General features: G+C 31.3%; 2 protein-coding genes across 2 annotated transcripts in view; one reads left to right on the top strand and one right to left on the bottom strand.

Annotated features, from left to right (window-relative positions):
* LOC100167319 (gamma-2-syntrophin) overlaps positions 1-26,026 on the top strand; it is a 50,098-nt gene that overhangs the window by 3,801 nt on the left and 20,271 nt on the right. The window lies entirely within an intron of this gene.
* Positions 14,520-20,894, bottom strand: LOC100169375 (hairy/enhancer-of-split related with YRPW motif protein). The gene is made up of 3 exons (XM_001944614.5): positions 20,458-20,894; positions 19,882-20,102; positions 14,520-17,022 (listed from the first exon to the last, which is right to left on the bottom strand). Exons 1-3 carry the CDS (start codon positions 20,688-20,690, stop codon positions 16,220-16,222), a joined length of 1,257 nt encoding a protein of 418 aa, XP_001944649.2. The 5' UTR covers positions 20,691-20,894; the 3' UTR covers positions 14,520-16,219.

The raw sequence follows: 26,026 nt of genomic DNA, 5'->3' as shown, positions 1-26,026 counted from the left end.
AAATTCAGTCAACATTTCATGTATCTACGGTCATTTTTTTTAAAGTTACACCAAAAACCAAATTCAATTTTGTGAAAAATCGATTTTGCGTAAAAATTCCAGTTTTTCCTTAATTTTTCTTTGGTTTTTCTTGGCGCTTTTGAAAATTACTGGGAATTTTAAATTTTGACCTCCCCAATGCACCAACGATATTCACTTTCCAATCGAACAAGATACTGAAGTTGAAAATCGAAGCATTATTTCGACTACTTATCGTGTACACAGACACAAAAAAAAATTAAAAAATTAAAAAAAAAAAAACACACATCATTGTAAAATCAATACATTCATCGTTCCACTCAGAATCTAAAAAGAAAAACGGTTTCCAATTTTTTTAGATTTTGGTTTTGAATTTAATACCGGTTTCCAATTTTTTATGGTTTCGGTTTTAGCTTTAATACCGGTATCCAATTTTTTTCGGTTTCGGTTTTAAATTATAATACCGGTATCCAATTTTTCCGGTTTCGGTTTTGACTTTAATACCGGTATCCAATTTTTTCCGGTTTCGGTTTTGAAAACGGTTTCAAGCCCTGCCTATAACACTCATCCAATCAAATACCATACAACTAAACCATTTGTACCGCTATCAAATTCATATTCGCCGCCCAACTAAATTAAAAAAAAATCTAATTATTTTTCTTCTTTGTATTAAAATATGTATTACAATGTAATATGATTATATTCGTCCAATGGCTTATGCCGCTGAAGATATAAAATATTAATAAAAAAAAAATGAACTAGGTATATTAATAATTTATAGCTTCATTTTGTATTGTGTTTTAGTTTCTGACATGGAATTTTAAATCAATACCACCTACCTTATTTATTGCTAATAGTAGAAGATTGGTCGCTGTGATCCAGTTATAGTTAATATTACATGTACGTAAAGGCATTGTAAATTTAACTTAATGTGCTATGACAGTCTATTAAAGAACTTTTACTATACTAAACCTTGCAGAGATAAATGGTTTCAGTAGAAGTAATGTATAATGGCAATTACAAATAATGTTTGTGGGTAAATGTTGCGGGGTAATATTACATTTATATACCTACCCATGTTGCATTTCGACCGGAAGGGTGTGATATATACGTATTTTATAATGCAATTTAAAATTTTACCCCCGTTGAATTTGATTTTAAATTACCCATTAAATGGCAAATGCCATGGTAAATAAAGGAGCTATGGTGTCGTGTTACAACAATATTTTCAATTTTTTAGCGTATTTGTTATTATAATTTGATACAATATATTATATAGGTACTTATTGGAATGTGCGTTTGGTAATTAGTAAGAAGTACATTCTTATGGTGTATGGTTGTATAATGTATATAGAATATAGATAGACACAATATGAGTAGAATACACTATAGAGAATACATTATTATATACCTATGAACCTACTGTAGTGAAAGATCAACATTTATAATAATATATTTGTGCACTATCATATCCTGTCTAGTGTGAAAACGTTTGATGTATAATACCTATAAATTATAACCGATAATATAATATTATGTATAACATTTAATGAACAAAACGTTTATCAAATATTTGATATATTTATATATTTATGTAGGTAACTAAAAATATTTTATTTAAATATAAATTTAAAAATATTATAATTATGTACCATTTTAAAATTAAAAGCTTGTATTATTGCAAAACAGTGAAATTCTTATGGAAAACATTTTAATGCATTAATTCTTATTTTTAGTTGAAAAGAGATAAAAATCTTTTTCCGTAATACCAAAAAATAAATTAAATAGTAATAAGTTACACATAAAATTGTATAAATGCGTGTGTAATACTGTAATGTGTATACGTATTAAGAAAAAAATAAATATAAAAGTTATAATAATTATTAATTTTACATACCTACAACAATTTCAATAGCTTTTACAATAAGTTGAAAATTATTTAAAACAATAAAACATCATTCTTCTAGAACTTAAACTTATATTTTGTAGGAGAGCGCAACATTTAAATTTTGATCTTGTTACATTATGATGAACGATTATCATATAATATCGTGTCCGTTATGTTTATAAACAATGAAATACAATGAAACAATGAAATTTGTATCCTAATTGTGGGCGATAAAATAGTAAGTTCAGATTGGGACTTCTTTTTCTTCTACTTTTACTGATATATTCTAATGTAAATTTCTTCACAAGTTTAAAAATATAAATAATAAGTTAATAATCATAATTATTATAAAAAAAATAATGTATAGATTTGGTATTCGATAAGCCTATTGTTAAGATAATTCAACTTATCATTGAATTATTAATTTGTAGATACAACATATGTATTCAAAAAGATTTGTTTATGTTAGTATTATTTAGATATTCTTTGAATAAGTAAGAAAGTTTTTGTTACCATGTAAAAAAAAAATGTATACAGATATTATTGAGATTTTCTTCGGATATTCGAATGGGGTTTTCTGTGAACAATCCAATAACAAATAGTTTGAATAGTATTTGATTTACATACAAAGTATTAAGATGTTTCCAAGAAAAGAAATAATATAACCGTTGTAACTTTGAAGCTCCAAATATAATACTATTTTTTAATTATTCATTTTTATTTTTCATACTTAAAATACTCTTTACATATAAAAGAACTATAAAAAAATATATATAATAAACTTGATATTTTACACTTAAAAGAACTTAAAATACACATTTTTCCTCGTGATTTGGACTTAAAAGTGTATGGCACTTACTACAATTTTCAAAAGTTGTTGAAAGAACAACGTGTGAGAGATAGTGACAACGGTTTTTAAATCTAAAAATTATAAGAAAAAATACTAGTTTTTACGTACAAATTTAAATAAAATAAGAGGATTAAATTATTTTTGCCAAAAATATCGATTATTATGTTGTATTAATTATTATCATATTTGATCATATTTATAATTTATGAAGGCACCTATTATTGTTATTAACTTATAAGTTGACTTATATTAACTTATAACGTATAAGTTATAAGTCAATACTGACGCGTGACATACTGTTGAATGGTGAGAATATGTAAATAACTTAAATTTTGTTTTAATATTTTTAAAATGCCATTGTACCTATATAGAAAATAATATTAGGTATACGTAATTACAAAAAGTTTCAAGTCTTTACGATTAATAATACATTTTTGAATTGCAACAACATAACTAAAATCTCTATTTTTTGTTCAAATACCCAATTTCGTAAAATGTTATCTACAATAACTCAATAAAAAAATTAATTGTGATTAATTACTTCAATTATTTTTTTACTGCGGCAAGAACTCAATTAACCTTACATTTAAATGTTCATGCTTTTTCACTTAGAAATAAATATTTTTTCAACTTAAATCGAAAAAAAAACTAAAAGTTTATAAGTAGCTTAAAATTAGTCTAAATATTTTCATAATTGGATCATTCTATAATTATTAATGTTTCGTAAAGTTTTCAAATCCCTACTATTATTTTTTAATGAATTTATAAAAAAAAAATCGTTTTTTTCAAAAACTGGTATCTTGTAAATATTATTCAGAATTTAAAAATAGTTGCTTATTGACTATTGTCCGGATAAAAATAATATTTTCATACTTCCATATCAATATGATATATTAAAGTTATTGCTTATCCTAAATTTAATAAACCTTGGTAGTTGGTACCCATTTACTTCGCAAAAAAAGAAATATCTTAATTCTTAATTTATGAAAATAGTTTAGTATTAAAATATTAAATATTATTAGCCATTAGGGTTAAAGTCTATAGAACTATAAATAAATTTTGTTTATCCTATTTTAAAAAGTACCTACCTACATTGTTTTTCCTAATGATAAATAATTACACTACTGAGAATTAAAAAAATGTTTTTACTAAACATTAATTTTAGGTAAAAATAGAATATAACATTGGCAAAAATAAAACTAAACTTTAATTTATTTATTTCCATGGATTTAGAAAATATAAGTCTTTATTAAAAATAATTTTGAAATGCATACGTGTTTAAAATTATTAATCATAAACTTTTCTGTTATTAAGGAATGCATTGTACAAGTAATAATTATAGTTGGAAAGCTATTCGGCAATATATTGTAATAATAATAATCTTAATATGAGTTATTGTAGTATTAAACCGTACAGAAATACAATATGTTTATAATCAATGGACGATGGTAGTACACTAGTACCTAATACCAATATGGCTACATGTTTTTAATATGAATTATGATACAAATTGTAATCAATTACATTAATTATTCTTACACATTATAGTTTTTATTTTTATTACTTAAGCCAGACCTGTAGGGTGTACATTAAACATTTCCATGGTAGAGATGTCCAGTATTTATTATATTTTATTTTGTAAATAAATCATTTTTATTAATAAAGATAAAGGTAGGTTATAGGTACATTTTGTACAATTAATTTACTACAAAAGGTTGTGTGGCAAAATATGTATGTCTATATTTCGTATTTAAAAAATGTATAAAGCCTATATAATATATATATATAAACTTTAAAAAACCAATTTAAATTTAATATTATTAAAATTTAACACTGGGAATTGCAAATATTCAATAATCTCCAATTCCAAATTCACTCATGCACTGCGGTTTTCTACCCCCTAACCTACATGCAATATATAATGTTTTGCCGACCTACAAAACCAACTGTATAGACATTTTTTTTTTCTATCGGGTATTATTGGTATTCTCAATAACATATATATATCTATAGGCTATATAAAATCGCTTCCCTTATTGAAAACGTCTTTTCCGATTCTCTAGACGACTGTCTTATTATTATTTTCTAGCCTTTTTGCGTTTTTCCTCAATCACACAGCCAAATACACTAGAGTCACGTTCGTAATCCCAAACTATTTCTCGACACAGTCGTTTTTATTGCACATATACAATCGTAGTTTTAATTGGACACGTCTAATGGAACTCTCTTACATTGGCCTGCCACTCAGGCTAAACACGTCACAGGTACTACATAGTACATAATATGCAGTACATAAAAAATAAAACCCTCCAAAGTTCCAAGGTCTAAATTTTTTTTAACGACGAAAACAACTACGTACCTATACCAACGTTTTATGGTTTTATACTTTTATAAAAGTAGTTTTATTCGATTCGCAAAATGTATGGACGTTCTTTATATTTTTAGAGACATGCGTATTGTGTAACTATACATATATTATACGTACCTATATGCATCATGGTTAATGAATACTTAGACGGAAAAATTACGAAATAAACTGAACACACTATATTAGATACCTATTCATTGTAATTATATATAATTATCTACATAATATCATTATTATAACTTATAGATATTACAATACCTATATATTTTAGTTTTTTTAAATTAATGTCCACTCACCTTGACGTATTTATTGCAAGCACCGACTATGGTCCGTAACGCGATCATCGTGCACTGACTCCGGAGAACCAACTGATACCGCGTGGTATAGTGTAGTGTATACACTGCAGCCGGCCCCGGCGTCCCTCAGGCTATGTGTTCGGGGGTAAATAGTCGTGGTGTGAGTGGGGGGGAGGGCGTGTAGTTCTCACGGGAGAGAAAACAGTTTCGCACGTGTCCGAAAAAAATAAAAGGGGCACCGGCGTGGCACGTGGGAACCGCTGCACAGGACACGTGCCACGATCAAATATAATATATTTAATAATAATACAACAATAACAATGCCTATCGTACACGTTAAGTACGCCACATCACCAATATATTATTATATATATGTCGTGTGTGCGTACGTCCATTCTTCATCCCTGAAATATTTTCTCGTCACTACCTTCCCGATCTCACAGTGCCGATTTCGATCGCCATTTTCCTTTTTCCTGATTATAAAATTATATTATGTATTATAATGCGATGCGATGTATTCTTATTTGATTATTCCTGTTAATTCGATTAGATACTTTGTATGGCAAAAGAATATATACATTATATTGTTATTTATTACATACAAATAGAATACGTAGATAATCCGTTGGGCCTAACTCGACAGATTTTTAAAATCGCGTCGTCTCGTGGGAATACGTTCGGTTTTTTACTTCTCATAATACACCGAAACATCAAAGTCATAATCGTACTCATTTTTTTTATTATGCATTAACGTCGGTTATATTTATATACATTATACAAAGATATATATTTTTTATCAAAAGTCACTTTTTATACAATATATTTTCGTCACGTCATTGCAATCAAGCGTCAGTTTATAAGTGCACGTAAAAAGTTGTTGGGTCATTCGAATAATAACAATATAATATGGAAACTATATTTTGTACAATGGTTCAAAAGTAATGTCGTTTGTATATTCTTGTGACATATTGTGTTATGCTGGGTATTTTTTTTTTCGATAAAACAAATGTCAAACCTCCCGAACCAATATTCTTACAACAATATGTACAATCAAGATTTGTTGTGTGATACAGAAAACACAATGTATATATTTTGTATACCTTATAGGTATGTAATGTTAATGAACACTTAACTATAGGTAGGTATTATAAAATCACATTAGATGATATTTTCGTTATAAAAAATTAAATTCCTATCACTGGATAGCTTCCCTACTCGCCGTCTCTTGTCCGTCATATTTTGTTATCATATTTGCTTATTGTATTTTTTTTTATATACAGATTGTAAATTTTTACTATATATTTTAATAAAAAAAAAAAAAAAAAAAAAACAATTAAATTACCTAAGTTGTAATAATATATGTCAAGTAATAATTTTCCTAGTAAAAATAATTCAAACTTTTTATAAAAGTTGAAATGTGTCTAAAATGCGTCTAAAATTTTGTTTTCTACCTCAGATCCATGAGTAACATAGATAAAACGCTTTCACCCAAAATTTTTTTTTACGATTATTGAGTAACCAGCTCAGAGTAAAATCACCTATAGTAAAAATTATAGAGGATAATATATTTGAGGATATCACATATCGGTTTTGTATTTTATTATTAATTGACTTTGTAGGTATTCGACTTTCAAAATAAAAAAAAAATTGTAAATTTAAATTACATTAGAAACCGTTTATAATGACACCGGTTGTAGTGACATAATATTAGGTGTAATGACCTTAGATTAAAGGTCCCTGCAAAACTCCTATATTGTATGTACTAATTTGTATCGGTTTTTATGACGTCTATATAATGACGATACGGATGTTATGATGGTTATTTTTGGTTATATTGGAAAAATATTTTATCTAATATAATGACTTTACTTTATTGAAGGTACTATTACAAACGATAAATCTTTACTTTCTTACTATATTATACATTACATAAATAAATAATAATAATATGTATTGAAGTTACAATTTGATTTTAGTCATTTTGGTTATAATGACAACCGGTTATTATGACCTATTTTCTTTGGTCCCTTGAACGTCATTATAAACGGTTTCTACTGTATGTTTAAATTAATTTGACACAAAATGTAGAAAAATCGATATGTAATACCTTGTACAAAAACCTAAAAAAAATTATGCTGTGTATAAATGCATTTTATCTATGTTGTGAGGTGTAGGCTAGATGGAAAAAAACAAACAGCGCGCTGAAATCCTCCTAAACAAAATTCTCATATAAAATTTCCCAATAGATAAAAATATCTAAAATCAAAAATTATAAGTATAATATCATAGTGGTGCCTATAATACCTATATTTGTATATAATAGGGGTGCTATTATGGTCTACATACTATGTACTGATTTCCTCTGTGGGGTGTTATAAATACAAAAAAAAAATACAAAGGTAGCTTAGCTCTTACAGATAAATAATATAATATTATAATAGTATGTATACCTACCAATTGTACCATCATACAAGTAAATTAAACTAATCTATAAATAATACCATACATTTATAGATATACGTATAAAATATAAATTTAGAAACAAGAAACGTATAATAATTTAAATATGCTCTAAGCCTATGTACAATTTTAATTGGTCGATATTGTTCAATACTCATACAATTAAAAAGAAAAATGTAAAAGTTGGCCACACTAAATAATATAATAGCATCAAGTATATTATACGGCGCTAATATATGCATATCCATAATAGTTGTATTTTTTATTTAAGAGTTACGCTTGGTTTAAATATCAAAGGGAGTTTTGTAATGCTTTCATTTGGATTTTTGAATTTTAATTCACTTGACATTGTTTTTTTTTTCATCTGGCACTTGTCTGCAATTCGCGGACACGGTCCACCGGACCCTTATCCATTTTTCGTGAACGAATCCCTTCTCAAAGTTTTATAATTATTATTGAGTGTAATATAATAACAACAATTGGACAATCATAACTCGAAATGTTATTTTGACCGATTTTAAATGCATTGTTCTGTAGGCCCATGTTTTCCACATTCAAATGATGAATGGACACGACCAGAACGAATTGACTTATATTATATAATGCCATAAAGGTCCTTCTCGCGGAACAGGAAATTGACATTTATATTTTAAACTCCATAACCGCGGAATTCAGTGATATCGTTCTCGATTCAAAAAAGGGCAGAAATCGTGCAATTCAATTGCAAACAGAATTTTTACCCTATAAAATAAAATATTATAAAAAGTTCACTGCCATATAATATACCGCATTGTATCCATTTTTCAATTTCTATCATATGACGTATTCTGTATCCTATTGTACTGCAACGTATTAACATATTTAGTTCAACACAGCGACGCCTTTATAAAATATCACATATTTTTTATCAGAATAATATAACTATCAATAATTTCCTGTATTCTACTGAAATACATGCAAATTAAAAATATTAAAATAAAAACTTATTTATGTTAGGTACCTACTTGCAAGTACTATAGCACATTCTCTATAAGGATTTTATGAATATTGTGAAATAATTATGTTTTTAATGTGTTTTAAAATAATTAGTGAACAACACTATAATTTTTAGACTTCACTTAAAAGTGTTCATAAATCATAATATTTAAAATTACGTCTTAGAGATGAATAATGAATTATTTACATTTTATAAAGCCGGTATTTATTTAAAAAAAATGTATTTCCTTGAAAAAATATAGGAACTAAATATTTCGTAAATTTGATAACATGTATACATAATTATAATTTATGACATCGATCAACTACAGTGTAAAAATAAGAAAGGAGTCCATTTTAATAACATTAAAATTGTTTATGGAATAAAAAAATCTCGCATCATCGTACAACGATAATGTTTAAACAATAATCGCTGTGAATCTAAAAGCTAAATAAAATGTAATAGTTACTATTTGTAATAAGTTAATAACAAGTAACGATAATTTAAAATTTAAAATCCCTCAGGGTTTAGTTTATCTAGCAAAACGTGTAAAGTGATGAAGATGCATTTGAGTTGAGCATGCGGAACAGGAAATAGTCATGATTGATTGATTGATGATCGACTGTCGATTGATTGAGCGACATGTGTGCTCGTTAACGTCCGATTGTCGATACATGTGCAATTGGTAAAATAAAAATTTGGATGGATTGAATGCAAACGTAGTGGTTAGCCTTTCATAAAACAAAACGTATGGTTATTCATATAGGTTTTCAAAAATAAAATAAAATGTAATTTATAAATATTTATAATATTTAAAATTTACATTATTATGAATAAGATTCTACATCTCTACAGAGAGTTTGCACGATTGTTGTTTAAATCAGTATAGTACATTTATAAATATTCCATCAAAGTTTTTGTATTCTGTTTATGTATAGTAGGTATATAATATTTTTGGTAAAAATTATTTTAATATTAGTAGATACTAGATGGGAAGATCTTGTATATAATTATATCCAATATTGTAAATAAAATAAAATTATATAATATAAAATATATAACGAGGTCGAGGAAAAATTAAGTTAAATTAAGATTCAGTCTCGCCGTTTACGCATAAAGGTAGATAACTAGATAAGATCTTAAAGAGAAAAAATTCAAAAGAATAAAATAAATGAAACAAATAAAGTAAAGTATTCATATATATTTTTTCATAAATCAATTTTAATTCAAATAAGCCATAGATCAATAGTTAACTATATTTTTAACTTAATTAAAATTCAAAAATACATACAATTTTAACTATAAAATCATTTATACTTCAACTGTAAATCATTTTAATGGGTTTTTTTTAATTACCTAAATTATATTGTGCTATATAGTTTTACTTCATGTCTTCTTTGACACCTATCGACTTACATAGACTTTAAATTCAATACTAAATTGTACATCACACCTACAAAGTTATCTGTAAAACCATTACAGGATATTTTTTACTTTTTCCGTTCCCCATAATTCAAAGGTCGAGTAACTCGTAGTATAGCTGTATAGCTTATATAGGGTATAACTGTATAAGGTATACGTCGACCGCGGTCGATTGAAAAAAAGTGATCATATTTTCGTTTAATACTATTATAATAATAAAAGAGCTGTGTGGACGTGGTATAATGTATATGAATAGATAATATTCTTTTTGCAACACAATGTATCGTATCCGCACGACCGCACTTACTATTATATATGTATATATTATACGCATATATAATATTATACATATATAAATATCCAATATCCATTTATAATCCGTTTATCGTTTTTGTAGCATAAACACATCAGTTGGCGTATAATATAATAACAATAATAATAAAAAAAAATATCATTGTTATGTTATATTTCAGTATATTTTGTAATGGGCATATACGTACTATCCCGCCACATAACGTATAATATATTATTATGTGTAACTGCAGCATGAGAAGCAAGCACTCATCGCCATCTTCCGCGCAGCAGCGGTATTGATAAATAATAATAATAATAATACGTACTTACAACAAAACGCATTACAATAATAATAATATAACAGTGTACAATAAAATATATCCACCCGCAACAGCTCTATATAAACGCAATTAAGTATATTGGATTGTGACGTGTTCGATGAGCCGCGATGCATTTGTTTGCTTTACTCTCTTTTTGCGATGGTTTCCCAAAAAAAAAAAAAAAAAAATAACAATAATATTACATCTGAAATTCTATACGTCGATTATGTTGTTATATTATGAATAAATCGTATCGTTCGGTCCCAATGTCACACTGCTGCAGTTCTTCGGCGTCGTGGTGTGTATAATATATATACTTGTCGGGCATATAGGTATACTCGTGTGCAGTATATAGGTATATACACTCGTGTGCAGCGTATATTATGCGTGATGTGGGGTGGCCAAAAAAAAAAAATATGGCACATTAAACGCGCGTCCGGGTAAATCGCTGGGGATGCATTAAATCGTTGTCTGTATAGCAGCCACTGTATCGCGGCGCGCACGCTTCCGGATGTTTTTATGACGATTGTTTTCCGTTTTATTTGCACAAAAGTCGAGACGAGATTTTCCGCGAGCACAATGTTATCTATTCCTATACAGCAACGGAGGTATCGGTTCTGCTGCAGCACATGTCACGGTATAAGTCCTGGTCATCGGCGGCACGCGCGCGCGAACAAATTGAAGTGCTTATATTATATTATTATTATTATTCTTATTTTTATGCGATCGGCTTGGGGTCGGTGTTACCGCCGTGGACATTGGTCAGCAGCCCTCCTGTGCATATAACTCTTATAAACACGACGTATACACACGGCGCGGTCAATTGCCCGTGTCCCTTACACAAACAATTGTGCAATCGGCCGGACTAGTATAATATGGTGCACTGTGGCACTGGACCACTGCTAGTGTATTATAGAACACTATATATTATAATAATATACAACTGCGGGCGGCGGTGGCTGCATACGACTTGGCGCGGTGCAGCATTTTCAATTACCGTCCAACTGTCGTATACGCGATCGCGTTATAAACCACCGGAACGATCGAATCATGTGACATTTACGAACTGATAATAATCATATTTCTGTCGATGTATTATTGTTTACGAGTTCGTGTGTAATACACGACGCAATGATATTATATACATCATCATATTATTGTATAGACAATATAATATTGTACATTGTATACATCACGCACGATCCAAGTCCTCAGCGAGTACGTATATAATATATTATTATTGTACGCGCGTTCGTCTACATACCTAAATTACTGCGAATGTTGTTTTACGTATAAATTACAAACTATGATACTATAATGCATGTCGAAATATCGGATGTTATCCCAAATATCGGTCACCTTTTACTGTAAATATACCTATATTTTTGGTCGACGTCTGCACCACGCACTGAAGAAATGTTAACCGTGTGAAACTGACGGGTCCGTGCAATAATTTAAGTGTAACCTTGCAACTTATTATTATATATTCAGGGCCGTCTTAGAATTTGCAGGGATCCATGGGCACCCAGAGCTATGGGGCCCTTCTGGTAGGCCAAAAAAAATTTGAGTAAAAATATTAAAAGCTTATTTTGTATGATGACTTTATTAGTTATTAAACATTATGATAAATTTTCCATTTATTGATAGACGGTTGTATTAATACGTTACAGCTTACAATTTAAAGTTGTAATCTCTATTATTCGGACTCCCATTTGGCTGGGAAAGATGGAACTTTTTATATTAGATATAGCACATTAGCACATAATATGTATTGCATAGTATATGGTGTAACGGATATATACACACACACACACACACACACACACACACACACCCCGAAATCGATATGATAATAATTATTGTTCCCAATAATTAGTAATTAATACGCAATTATTATTCATTTAAATTATGATCGACGATTACTGCGGATACGACGGATCAATTATTATTATTACGTTTCAATATACGCTATATATATACAAACGAAATGAAATCTTTCTGTCTTTGTTTATTAATAAAACGTGACAGTTATTGTGAATATTAAATATTTGTTTTAGTACGACACACATAATATTGAACAATTAACACGGTTTGTGAGTTATAAAGTTAAATAATATTATAATCAATCCAAATATCAATTTATTAACTATTAATCAAGAATGCAATGGTAAAAAGTTCGAAGTCAAATAATTTGAACCTAGTTCAGTAATTGTTGTTAGCTATGTTATGTTTCAACAATATTTCGGTGTTGATGAGAGAGAAAATGGTATACATTTTTAATATACACTCAGGTCTGAGACTCCACTTTCTTAAACTTCATACAAATTAACCTATAACGCGATCAACTAAATAAAATTTTATTTTTACATATCTTAACGCGTATCCTCATACGCGACTACACTATTATAGTGTTATGTATTATATTTTATAAAATATTATGCGCACACTTACCGCGTAGGCCATAGACTTTAATACTTTATTATTTCACCCATACAACTTAAATGATCGCAGGCTATATTATTTCAAAAACTATCTAATTCGATTAGATTAGAGTCAGTATAGTGTAATTAACAAAGAACAGTATCAAAAATGTTGGGTATACTCTTTTTTGTACCTACATAGGTCCAGAAAATTTTTCCCTAACACTATAGCTATACTTATTTGCGTACAAATGTTCAATGCAAAACGTAAAAAGCCGCGATTATAAATTTCGACCTGCAAACTGACGGCTCGTTATAGCGTACAACTAAAAAATCTACAACTTTGAGTAGTATACTAGTATACAGATAATAATGTGCATGCGCATTGTAGTACCCAATATATATGCACATGTCCAAATATGTACCTACCTACTTAGTCATTGAAACAATACTACAAATTCATTTAGAATATGAATTAAAATTAAATTCAATGAAAAAAATATATAATTAATATTCAACGAAAAGACACCATATTATACGTGCATATAACTAGTTGCCTCCCATCCTTGTTATAACTAAAAATATTAATACATACAGTATATATACATACAGTCTATAGTTGCTTCTGATGATCGGGTGGTTCATAATTATATGTGAGTTTCCTCCCAAAAATGTTTACACTATACCTATATATAGTTGCCAAGTTGCGTCCCATATAGAAGGAACTATTAAGTAATTTTTCATACAAAGTTCACAAAAATATACCGCGTAAATAGATTGATATACTATTACGTCCTTGTATTTTATAATATTTTCCGGCAACCATAGCTATAAGTTTTGGAAACCATGGTTCGCATTATTTAAACTTAAATAATTAGATCATATAGATCTCAAATTTAAAATCTTAAAAAAAAATTTTAAAAATTTAATAAAAACAGTAAATATTTTATTTTACGTAGCATACACCGGTTGCAGGAGTTAAATAGTGTATCAGTGAAATGTTTAAGACTATTCTTTTTGACTTTGGAAGGCAACTAGTATAGTATTTACTCACCAGTTTTATAAGGGGAAAAACCACAAAAAAAGCATAGTTATTTAAAAATTGGAATATTATGAAAAAATATGTATTAAGTATCTTTATATAGGTATACTATAATAATTATAATAATAGCATATATTTATACTATCATTATTAAAACAACATTTTGTATACATTTTTTTCGTATTAAGCCTGTTAATTTAAAATCCTAAGATCGCATACCACCGATATGTATTGTGGAAGAATCTACCTACTTTAAGTTGTTAAAAAATACATTTTTTTTAAAGCGCAATTTATTTGTATTTCGCACTTCATGCATAATAACAATATATTGTTCTGTTTTTTTCCGACGATATGAAATTATGAAATATTATATATTTAATGGGTCGGTTTGTTTGTCAAACGGGAAACAAATAAAACCATACACAATTATGTATTCGTATATGGTCTATACATTTTGCACTTTATTATTGCAAAATATTTTTACTTGTATTCAAATGCTAAATGTGTGCGATTTTTAATGAAGGGATTTAGCGTGAGAAATTTACATACACAAGAAATAACCGGTTCATCGCCACCCTCAGAGAATGACTGGCCCGGGCAACAACAAAAAACTTTAGTTTGCTATTTCGAAAACGGGGGTAACTTATTTATTTATTTAAAAATAAAAATATAACTAATAATACGTCGTTACTTTTTCGGGATTACCGGCCCTTAACAAGTTTAGACTAATGAGAAAGACACGTGACCGACGTAACGCCGCGTATGAAGCTTCAAAAGAATAGCATAAATATTATACATATATATATATATATATATATATATATTTGAACGTAAACGGGTAATATGCTGTTTATTCTCAAACGAGCCCAGCTAATCCTCTCTTTATGAAATATTATTGAAAACAGACACGAACACAATGGCGGTATATGTTTTTTAATGCTTGGTGTGTAGCAGCACGTTTTCAAAGTAATCAAAGGATCTACTATATAGTGATTCCATCTTTGTTATGTATATTATATACTGCCGTGCAATGCGATATACGATCATCTTGATTCTCAATAGCCAATGACGTCATAGTGTGCCCTGTCGAGTTTATTGTATTTTAATGAAAATAAAAAATGTATAACCGTGGTTCAAAGTACTTACCAGTTACCGTGTCCATGTTTATAGTTTACGTATAGTAATAGGGTAGAATAATATGATGTGTATGAAATAAATAGAAAATACAAAATAATTGGATTTTCAAAAAATATATATTTTGTAAAGTATACAAAACAATACGTTTAACAAATAATTTTTTATCATATCGTATAAAATAATCTTTATAAATAAATTAGGATTATCTTACGTGTCCAAAATAAAACTCTTCCGGTGTAAGACTCTTAAAGTACACAAAAAAAATATAAAAATATACATAAAACTTAAAACTTAAAAAAAGTCGCTTATCGATTGCATTTCTTCACGACGCGTTATTTATTCAATGATATAATATTTGTATAATGAAAACAGTGAACACGGAACAATATATCGGTCGGCTGATATATTTACATCTGCTGCAATTGCACTCTGACTAGCAAAGTTAATTATTGCTATATAATATAAATATATAATATGTATAAGTACAAAAAACGAAAATGGCTTTGGTTAAGGTCGTTGACTAGAATACGGTTTATGATAATATTATGTATTATTATTTGTTAATAATAATAACAGTCATATATTATATAGGTAATAATTCACGGTAAAACATTTCATATGAGAAAAACTCTGATAAAGTTGTCACATATATACTCGTACGCCATTTATTAATATTAGCGAGATGAGCTTAGTAAACATGTTTACTGCAGTTGGATTAGGAGGAGTATTTAGTACGCCACTTCAGCACCCCAAGGTCTGTAGGGTTTCATCTGTGCGGAAACGGATGAATCGGATTGGTATTGTTGTTGTTGCTGTTGTTGTTGGTGGTGCTGTTGGTGCATGGCAGCTTCGTGATAGCCCGACGGCGGCTGCGGCGGCGGTTGAACAGGTTGCAAGTTGTGCAATTGGTTTCCGGCACCGCCGCCGTGCTGGTGTTGGTGCTGGTAGTCGTCGCGACTGCGGTGGTGGTGCTGTTGTTCGTGTTGTCGCTGCTGTTGGTGATGGTGGTGGTGATGGTGATAGTCCGCCGGGACGGACGACAGGGTGGTGAGACCGGCTGCATCCGCTTCCGCCGCTGACTTGATACCGTCCACGGCTGTCGCTGACGTCTCGTAATTATTGTTGTTGTGGCTGGGCGGCGGCGGCGGTGGAGGAAGGGTCAACGGCGGTGGCTGCTGTTGTTGTTGTTGGTGCGGCGAAGTCGTCGACGGGTAATGGTGCGTCGGCGGAAGTGTCGGCGGTGGTGGTGGTGGCGGCGGCGGCGGAGCCCCAACGTGATGACCGCCGTACCAACTTGGCGGTGGTGGCGGGGCATTGTGGTGTCCAGCAGCGGCCGGTGACTTGGCCGCGTACTCGCGCTGCGCCGCAAAGTACTGCAAGTGTGACAACAACCGTTCGCGCAGCGGGTCCCGGCCATTCATGCCCTCCACTGACTCCAAGTACCTGGCCACCTCGGTGGCGCATTCTCTGAACCCGATGTTGTGGTAGTCCATCGCGTACTTCGACGGGTCGTAGGCCAACGTGTCTAGACCTGCGTGAGAAGAAAAACAAACCATATTATTATTATTATTTATTATATTTATTTTTTGTACTTTGCATTGTAAGGTCTGAGCGTTTCAAAGTTCAAACCCCTCTTATTCCGCAGCGTTTGAAACGCGGCCTAACTATAATTTATTAGTTACATTATGTTGGCATTCAATATTTTATATTTCCATTTAAACATTTATCTATTTGAAAAATTCTGGATAAGAAATCAGGACATTTAAGTTATTTTTTTAAAGCTTTTTTGATAATTTTTAAAGAATTTAAATCTGGTCTCAAATTATTACTATTTACCATACCTATATTGAGTACTACCATTTCGCTATTAAATTGTTCTCCTAATAAATAACTATAAATTACATTTTGTGGTTTACGCAACCACCACTTAATAATAACTGCCAAACTCCCCACCACTAATTTTAATAACATGTATTTGAGTGTGAATTTGAATATACATACGATCATAGGTTTGTAGCTTATCGGGCTATTACATTTTTGCAGTTTTCGGAAACTGAACTTTTTAAATATTTTCTTTTCCTTGCCTGTTGATCGCTTATAAATTTGATTATTTAAAAATATAATATTATGGCGTATAATATGTATTATGTACCTTAAGGGTAATACTTATTTAGACATCGTATTAACAATACCCCCGGCATAATGACATATACACATAGTTTTAAATTCCATAAACCTATTTAATTTTCGGAACTGTGCGCAAGGGTGAAATTATTTTGAATATTTAATTTTTTATAAGTCTAATAATATTATATAATTTTATAACGATTGCCATCGCGTAATAGGTATAATACTCCCACGATATCATTTCACGGCCGATTTACGGGTTTATGCGTAATAATGGTAATAATAATAATAACAAACAATAAATCGTTGTGTGTTCGGTGGTGGTGCTTGCGTATAATACTATATTATATACACGCGCGGGGGCCGCCGTCTAAAGTGCGACGATGCTCGTCAAAACGGCCGCAGTGGTTGGTGGCGAATCGTGGGAAAAGGGTGGCGCCGATTTGCGACCGACGAGGGGCAGCTGACACGGAATCACGTTCTCACGGTAATATGTATATACGGTGTATAATCTGTCCGTACTACCACCCCCTCCGAGATATCGCGATTTAATTTCGGCCGATAAATTAAAAAAAAAATACATTTAAGTGAGTTAACAATATTTATAAGCGGGACACAAGCCAAATCCGCGATAAAAGTACGAATTCACACGGTCGAAAACACCCGGTGGCCGCGCGCGTACGACACGAAAGTGACGAGATCACATCAAATAAAGATTATAAGTTATAACATATGTTATAATGTAAACTATATTATAGTGTCAATACCTGTTGACGCGCATTACCCGCTGAAATATCTTATGCACATGCATTGCGTAATTATACACACTGACCTATATAATATATATATATATATACTCAGACAAGACACTGTAATAGAAGGTATATAATATTATAAATTATAATACATATAGATAATATTTCTATCTAGATCGGTGAACGCGCGAAGCCGACGTTAAATCTAGTCGTTAAATATACAAACTCGTACACGAAAACGAGGATTTTCTGTGAAAATATAATACCCAAATATCATTAATACGCGCAGTTGTCTATGGTCACGATGTGTGACACCGTCATCGTCGCCGTCGCTTATTATAATGGTGATAAAATGTATATTATTACGGTTGTACGCCGCGCGTGTTCCACTACGGCGGGCACTTGTCGCCGAGGGACAGGATGTCGAGTTAATAGACTATGTACCTATCGTACCACTCCGGTCCTAACCCTTTGCCAGTGGTAAGTAGTTATGCATGTACACCTTTTGTATAATATGCCACTGTGACGGGAAGTCGACGAGAGGCAGGTGTACATAGTGTAGTGTGGTGTACAAAGTCGACGACGAAGACAACCGCGGACCGCTTAAATATTATAATTTAACGTACTCGCGCAACGTCGTCGTATTATAGATGGGATGTGCGACCGGAAAATCTATCGAAAACAAAGTATAATAACGTATCTACCATCTATATAGTCACTATATTATGATTATTATATTATTGTAAGCCCCTATAATACGGCACGACACATGAACAGTCATCACTGCAGGACTCCTATATTATTATTGTTATGTTATTAAAGGTGATAAGTTATTGACGATAATGTCGATAATTTTTAACAAAGTAGATGAGATAAAAATATACGATAGGAATAACCAGTACATATTGTGTAATGAATTCGGTTACTATCAACTAATAATGATCTAAAAAAACGTAATGTTATATTATTTTAAAAATTATTTTATATTTTTATGTTGTGAAATAAATGTATATAATATAATAAAATTATTGTATATAAGATTATTATAAAATTAAATTAAAACATTTAAATGTATACCTACGTATTATGCAAAACCATGCGTTTTTAGGGAAAATAAGCACTTGCACCCAAAACATGTAAAAATATGTAAAATAAAAATTTGCAATTCTATTTATTTAAGTATGATCGATGAAAATCCATTTACTGCATGTAATTCCTTATACAAATAAGAACATGCATTATAATATGCAAAATTTGGTTTTTAGTGATAGTGAAATAAATCATTGTATAATATTGCATATTATAACTCAATTTAAAAATATTGTGTAATATACACCAAACCCATCGAGGTTGAATAGAAAGACTTGAATAGGTAGCTTAAATAAAATCGAAGTAGAAAACAACATGTTTTACGAACATGTGAGTTTAGTTTATACATTATAACTTTGATACGTATAGGTATACTAATAATTATAACAAAATGTATTGTTTGTAAGTTGGTGATTTACCTTTTGCGTGAATCATTTTTAAATGGTCGACTGTGAGTTGTAAGATTTCAGCCTTTTCCAATTTTGCCGAACCCTGTTTTTCGTACGCTGTGGGCACAAGTCGTCTGAGTTCGGACAAGCTGGTGTTGATGCGATCACGGCGTCTCTTTTCGATGATGCCCCGGCGTTTCTTCCGGGTGAGCATGTGGGGTGTTTCGGTACCGTCTCCGGGAGAAGAACAACTATGAGAAAAAAAAAAAGAAGAAGTATAAGTAAACTAATTTCAAAATTGGTTTTTACATTTCGGGATAAAATTATTTATTTTTTAACACAATTTTTGTATCTAAGAAAATAATTTCATATTATAATAGGATCCAGAGTCAAATTGTATAAAGAATCCTATTCTTTCGAATCTGGGTTTTTCTAACGCTAACTCATCCAAAGCGGTACAGGCAGATTTGACTCGGTGAGCTCTATTGCACTACTGAGGAGGTCTCGTATTTCGTTTCCGGGGATTTTACTGGGGTTTGAGGACCCGTGTCAGTGGATGTTATACTGTTATATAGGCCATATGCGGGTGTATATAGGCGTACTTACTGGTCTTTGCTGGACTCTTCGGAAAATGCATCGTCGCAATCGTCGCTCTCATTAAAATGTCTTTTGACGCCTTGGTGATGGTGACGGGAAGTCGGTGGCGGAGCGGGCATCGAACTCCACGGTCCGTAGCCCCAGTGAGGGGGTTCGGCGGTGGCGGCGGTCGTGGTCGGTGGCTGATGCGGTGCGATGGATTCTGGGTGGTGAGCCGGGCCGCCCCCGCGGGGCACAACCATGCGCCACAGGTTGACTGCGGCCGGGTCACAGTAGCCCAAGTAATCGTTGGGCCGAGCGTCCGGGTACGCGACGGCAGCGGCTGCTGCGACGGACCGCAGGTCATGGTGGTGGTGATTGTGGTTAGCCACTTTGACGGTTGAGTTAAAAAAATTTGAAGAAAAAACTGCCCGTGCAGTTAGCGTGCGTGTGAGAAGGGGGTCACGTGCTTAGGCCCCTTGTTTGCGGTTTTATCTTTAAGGAAACGGTCTGGTCGCGGACCACTTGTTGTCGGCGGCGGAGGTGTATAATGTGTATATATAATATTAAATACGCGGGCGAACGTGTGCGCGACGTGTACGACGTGAGCCGAACGACTGCCGTGGCGCGTGGACGACCGTCGGCCGTACGTCGGGCGAACGCCGTCCGGACGCCCCACGCCGCGACGGCGGCCACCCCCCACCACTGAAGGAAACCGGAAGGGCGTCCCTTCTCACTCGCGGCACAGCCATCCGGTTCCGAGTGCGCGCGATCGCGTGTGTGTGGGTGTGCGTACGGTAATAATATTATACGCGCACACGCACGCGACACCGCGACGTTATCGCGGCGAGCGTGTGCTTCGACTGCTTCGTATACGTATTTATATAAACGGTCCACACGTCGTCTTCGACGTCGTCGCCGCCGTTATTGCGCGGCCGGACAAAACGTCCGACGACGTCCAATGTAAGTGTGCAAATCGTTGGGCACGTGATCAGCCTGGGCACTTGTAATTATTTTGTATTATTAGGTGTGATGTACTGATGTGTGCCGAGCGCACACGTTACTATTATATCATTATTATAAGCAAACTCGTGGCGCTTTTCATAATATATTATATTATTATGTGCCAGTTACGGGTGCCGACAGTGTTGTTGATGTTGTCGTTGTTGTTGTTGTCGTTGTTGTCATTAAATGTCATCATTGTCACTGCAGTCACACGTGCAGGCTAATTATTATTGTCTCCGATTTCAAAATGTATAACAATATTACTGACGCATAATACGCGAAGTTGCAGTTGCAGTGAGATTCATGGAATCGTAATTGATGTGACAATTTTTTGTTACGTTCAATTCTTTAATATAATATTACGAAAACCGTTTAAAAAACGCACAAATACCCTATGGCGATATAATACTGTTGGATTACAAAGTTAAGACGCATACGCCATACACTCAACATTTGTTTTACTTGCAATAAACGTGCACCCCAATGTGACCTATATACCTGCAAGTACCAATTCCAGCTACGATCTCTTTATCTTATCTTTTAGACAATAGGTCACCAATAATAATAGGTACATCTATTATTATTATACCCTGAAGGTATTCTTGAGATATTTTATCCCTTTTTTTACCGCGAATTGGACGCCATTATTTTTGGAACTGTCGTCTTGACAATAACGGAAAAGCTCCATTTGTTGTAATCCCACAATGAGGTTTTGTAATTTGGCAATTCGCAATATTGTTTCTGCGATTATATTCGATTTACTTTTACAGAGGAGTTAAGTTAATGATTTTTCCATTTGGTGAATATATCGTATATATTATGACTGTATAGAAGTAGACTTTTAGATAACTAAGATAGCTGCAGTTTTCCCCGTATTGATATTTGACATGGGGTATCATTGAATTATTTTATTCGTTAAGAGATCAAACGTTGAATATCTTTTTCATTTTTCAATGACATTAATAATTTTATATGTATGATTCTTTACTTTGGTTGTTTTTATTACGTTATTTTGTAATATAATTAGAGCTACACTATAGTATTTTGAGATTTAATGGTTTATAGCTTTTATTGATATTACACACATAACATATCTATTATTTATTAATGGTTATTATAATATTTAAAATGTATTAATATTTATTAATTGTCAATGCTACAATTTATAGTATCGATGTATAAACTGAACATTCTGCATTAAATTCAATATAAGTACATAAAAGTTAAATTTAAAAGTTCAGCCAAATCATATCTACTACTATTATAGGTATACAACGTCGTACATATAAGTACTTACATAACATATATTCATATTATAAATAATTCACTCTCGCTTTATCAAACTCCTGTATGTACATCGTTCATTATAATAATATATAGGTAACGATAATAAATGCTTTTACCGTTGTTCACGTATGTATACAGTTTACGATTACGACGTACTTACACCACGTTCGAGGGATAATATTATACTCAGCGGATATCGTTGAAACAAAAATGCAACATAACGCACTTATATAATATACATCACTGCAAAGTGGTTCTTGCTGCAGCGACTACCCCACGCAGTCGTATTATAATTTATAATAATATATAATGTAGAATATAGTGTAGTAATAAATAGTATACTTTATCACCGGTGAGCCTATCGGTGTATATAACTCTGCTGCACCTGTGAATTCAATTCGGTCTACTGACCGCGGTATACAACGTGCGCGTTTGTAGTGTCCTGGCGATAGTGTGCAACAATTAACGCTAATTACCCGTGTAATAATGATACTAAACCGTATTACACGTCATATTATTATACTCATCGCGGCTGAATTGAAATTCTTGCTGCCTGTTTCCGGTAGTGTTAGGGCGATTTTGAGTTGTGGGTTTTCGGATCTGCTAAACACGCCCACGCATAAAATATATATAATACAAGTAAAAGTTGAGACGATATCACGAAAAGTTTTTGAGCTTCGTAATAGGATATGGAATAGAAAGAGCGGGGTTGGGGTTATAAATAATATATATATATACGTCATCTTACGCAAGCACGGTTTGGATCCGATCTCTTTCGTCAAACTTTTTCAATCGTAGCGTGGAAAGTTTAAGTATATACCTTTGGTTCCACATCGGCAATCAAACGCGTCGTTCACGTACGTGTACCGACCTATATTTACCAAACCGAATTTGAAATATCAAAATATACAATCGTCAATCGGTTCTAATAATAATAATACATATTGCGAGATCGAAGTCAAATAAAAACGCAGGCGTTCTATCAAAAGTTACAAAAAACAATTCAATTTTTTATCTGAAATTTACTGGGGAGCATATACATAAAGTGTAATAATTGTACGGACACCCAATGGACGTGATATAATTTATATATTTTCAGAGTATGCCATTTTATATCGAGTCAATATATTATTGACAGTTGATATATTTTCATATTTATAGCTATATATCTTGTTTTAAATTTTATGTTTTCGATACCATTATCCAGTAAAAACTCAATTTGAATACAGTTATTTGTATATTTTTTATGAACTTTGATCGGCTAAAATTCCCATAATTTGACTATAATGTCGGTAGTTAATGTATGTTACATTAATACATTATCCAAACAATGTCCTTATTATATCCATAATAATAATAATAATAATAATAATAATAAATACATGTCACATTTATATAATAATATATTTGTAACGGTCAGCGAGCTTTAATAATTTATATTACACGATATGCCATGGTGGTACATGGGGCGCCCATTATACGATCGTTTGGGTATATTTATTATATTAATATATCGTATAAAGTATAAACAATATAAAACTAATTACGTTAATTGTTTTCTTTCCGTTCTAACATTTGATTATACTCTTGTGGCCATGTGTAATACTTGTAATAATTTGATACCTAGTTACAATATTGTTCTTTTGTTATTATTTCTTATAATCGTACCCTATACCTACTTAACAAATTTATTTATTATGTTTTAATTCTAAAAATATATTAATGTAGACTTTACCGCAAACCTTTTTCCATTACAAAAATCATCCATTACAGTGACTTAGGCATAAGCGTAAATACTATTTGTGTTTGATGGGGGTTGAAAATTTTAATGCTGAGATGAACATTTTTTATCTCTCACAATTTGTTGGAAAATCTTCAGGGTTTTTGAGATCGGACTATCTCTATACAACGATTTCCCTAAACCACGGTATTAGCCTAAATGTAAGACACTCCAGTCTCCAGCCCCCGTTATTTGCGCCAGTGGACTTAGACTGAGTGAGAATTTATTGCACAAATTAAAAAAACTTATCTATGTTAGTATTAATATTAAATATTTAAATTTTATGGTATACCATATATATACTTATATACTTTATATACTATATATATAGTAATTCTTACTATCTACGAATATTATCAATAAACCATTATATTTTGTTGTAGTATTTTGTAGATATGAGTAATGATTAATGAGTATAGGTATCTGGTATACCTATTAACTTGTACAAATTGTACAATGACAGCAGTAACATTACATAACTAAATAAGTATATTTAAATATTGAAAATGATTAAATTACACTCATTTAATTATAAAACTAGTTTAAAAGTTTATTCAGTTAAACAAAGTTATTTTTATACATGTAAACCTTAATCATTTTCAAGTTGAAAACTTTTTTTAAAAAAGAAAAAAAGGAAAATCTACAAAACAGTTTTCATTTTATCCATAAAAGTGAGTAAAATTATAGTACCTAAGTATACTTTAGAACTTTAAAGTTTAAACACAAGATATAAATTTACTTCAACTTTTCTTATAGGTACCATAATAAAGAGGATAAATCATTTTTATTTTTACAATGATCATCATAATATTGATAATCAATCTTATATTCTAATTTCTAGTAATAAATATTATATATCAAGCTACCATTTATAATCAATGCTAGCTACCAATATAGTTTATAATTATTTATAACTGTTTTACTTCTCCGAATGCGAATGTATCGCCGATCGCTCTTACCTTTTCATCCCTGTGAATTTATTCAATATTTCTTTCAAAACATTCAAAATAATATTATTGAAAAAGAAAAAAAACACATAATTATCCCACTTAGGATCTAGCATAAACTTAGAAGCATGATTACATGACTTACATTTTGTGAATTGTGATTAACTAAATTATACATTTTAAAAATGTACAGTAACCTAATCTAACCACTGTTTGCACGACGACGACGTAATGTTTAAATGTTTAATTAATTATACTTGGGTAATTTATAAATTAATTTTATAAAAATGATGATTATAGTAGTATTAATGTTTGAAATAATATAAAAAATATTATTTAGTACAGGGGCGGCTCCAGAGCCTTGGTTAGGGGGGGGGGGGGCCAAGTTATAATTTCACAAAATCTTATAACAAAAAGAAAACAAACATTTTTATAACACAAATTCAAGTCATCTATTTTTATTCCATTTACCCAGCAGGTACATCGTATACACCGTCATACCTCTATGGCCCATATATTCTATATGACAATATTATAATAATTTAATATGCATTTATTTTAACAATATATATTTTTATAA

The sequence above is a fragment of the Acyrthosiphon pisum genome, chromosome A1 (genome assembly GCF_005508785.2).
Source record: "Acyrthosiphon pisum isolate AL4f chromosome A1, pea_aphid_22Mar2018_4r6ur, whole genome shotgun sequence".
NCBI classification, from domain to species: domain Eukaryota; kingdom Metazoa; phylum Arthropoda; class Insecta; order Hemiptera; family Aphididae; genus Acyrthosiphon; species Acyrthosiphon pisum.
The sequence above is the reverse complement of the archived record's forward strand: the minus strand, read 5'-3'. Positions and strand labels throughout refer to the sequence as shown.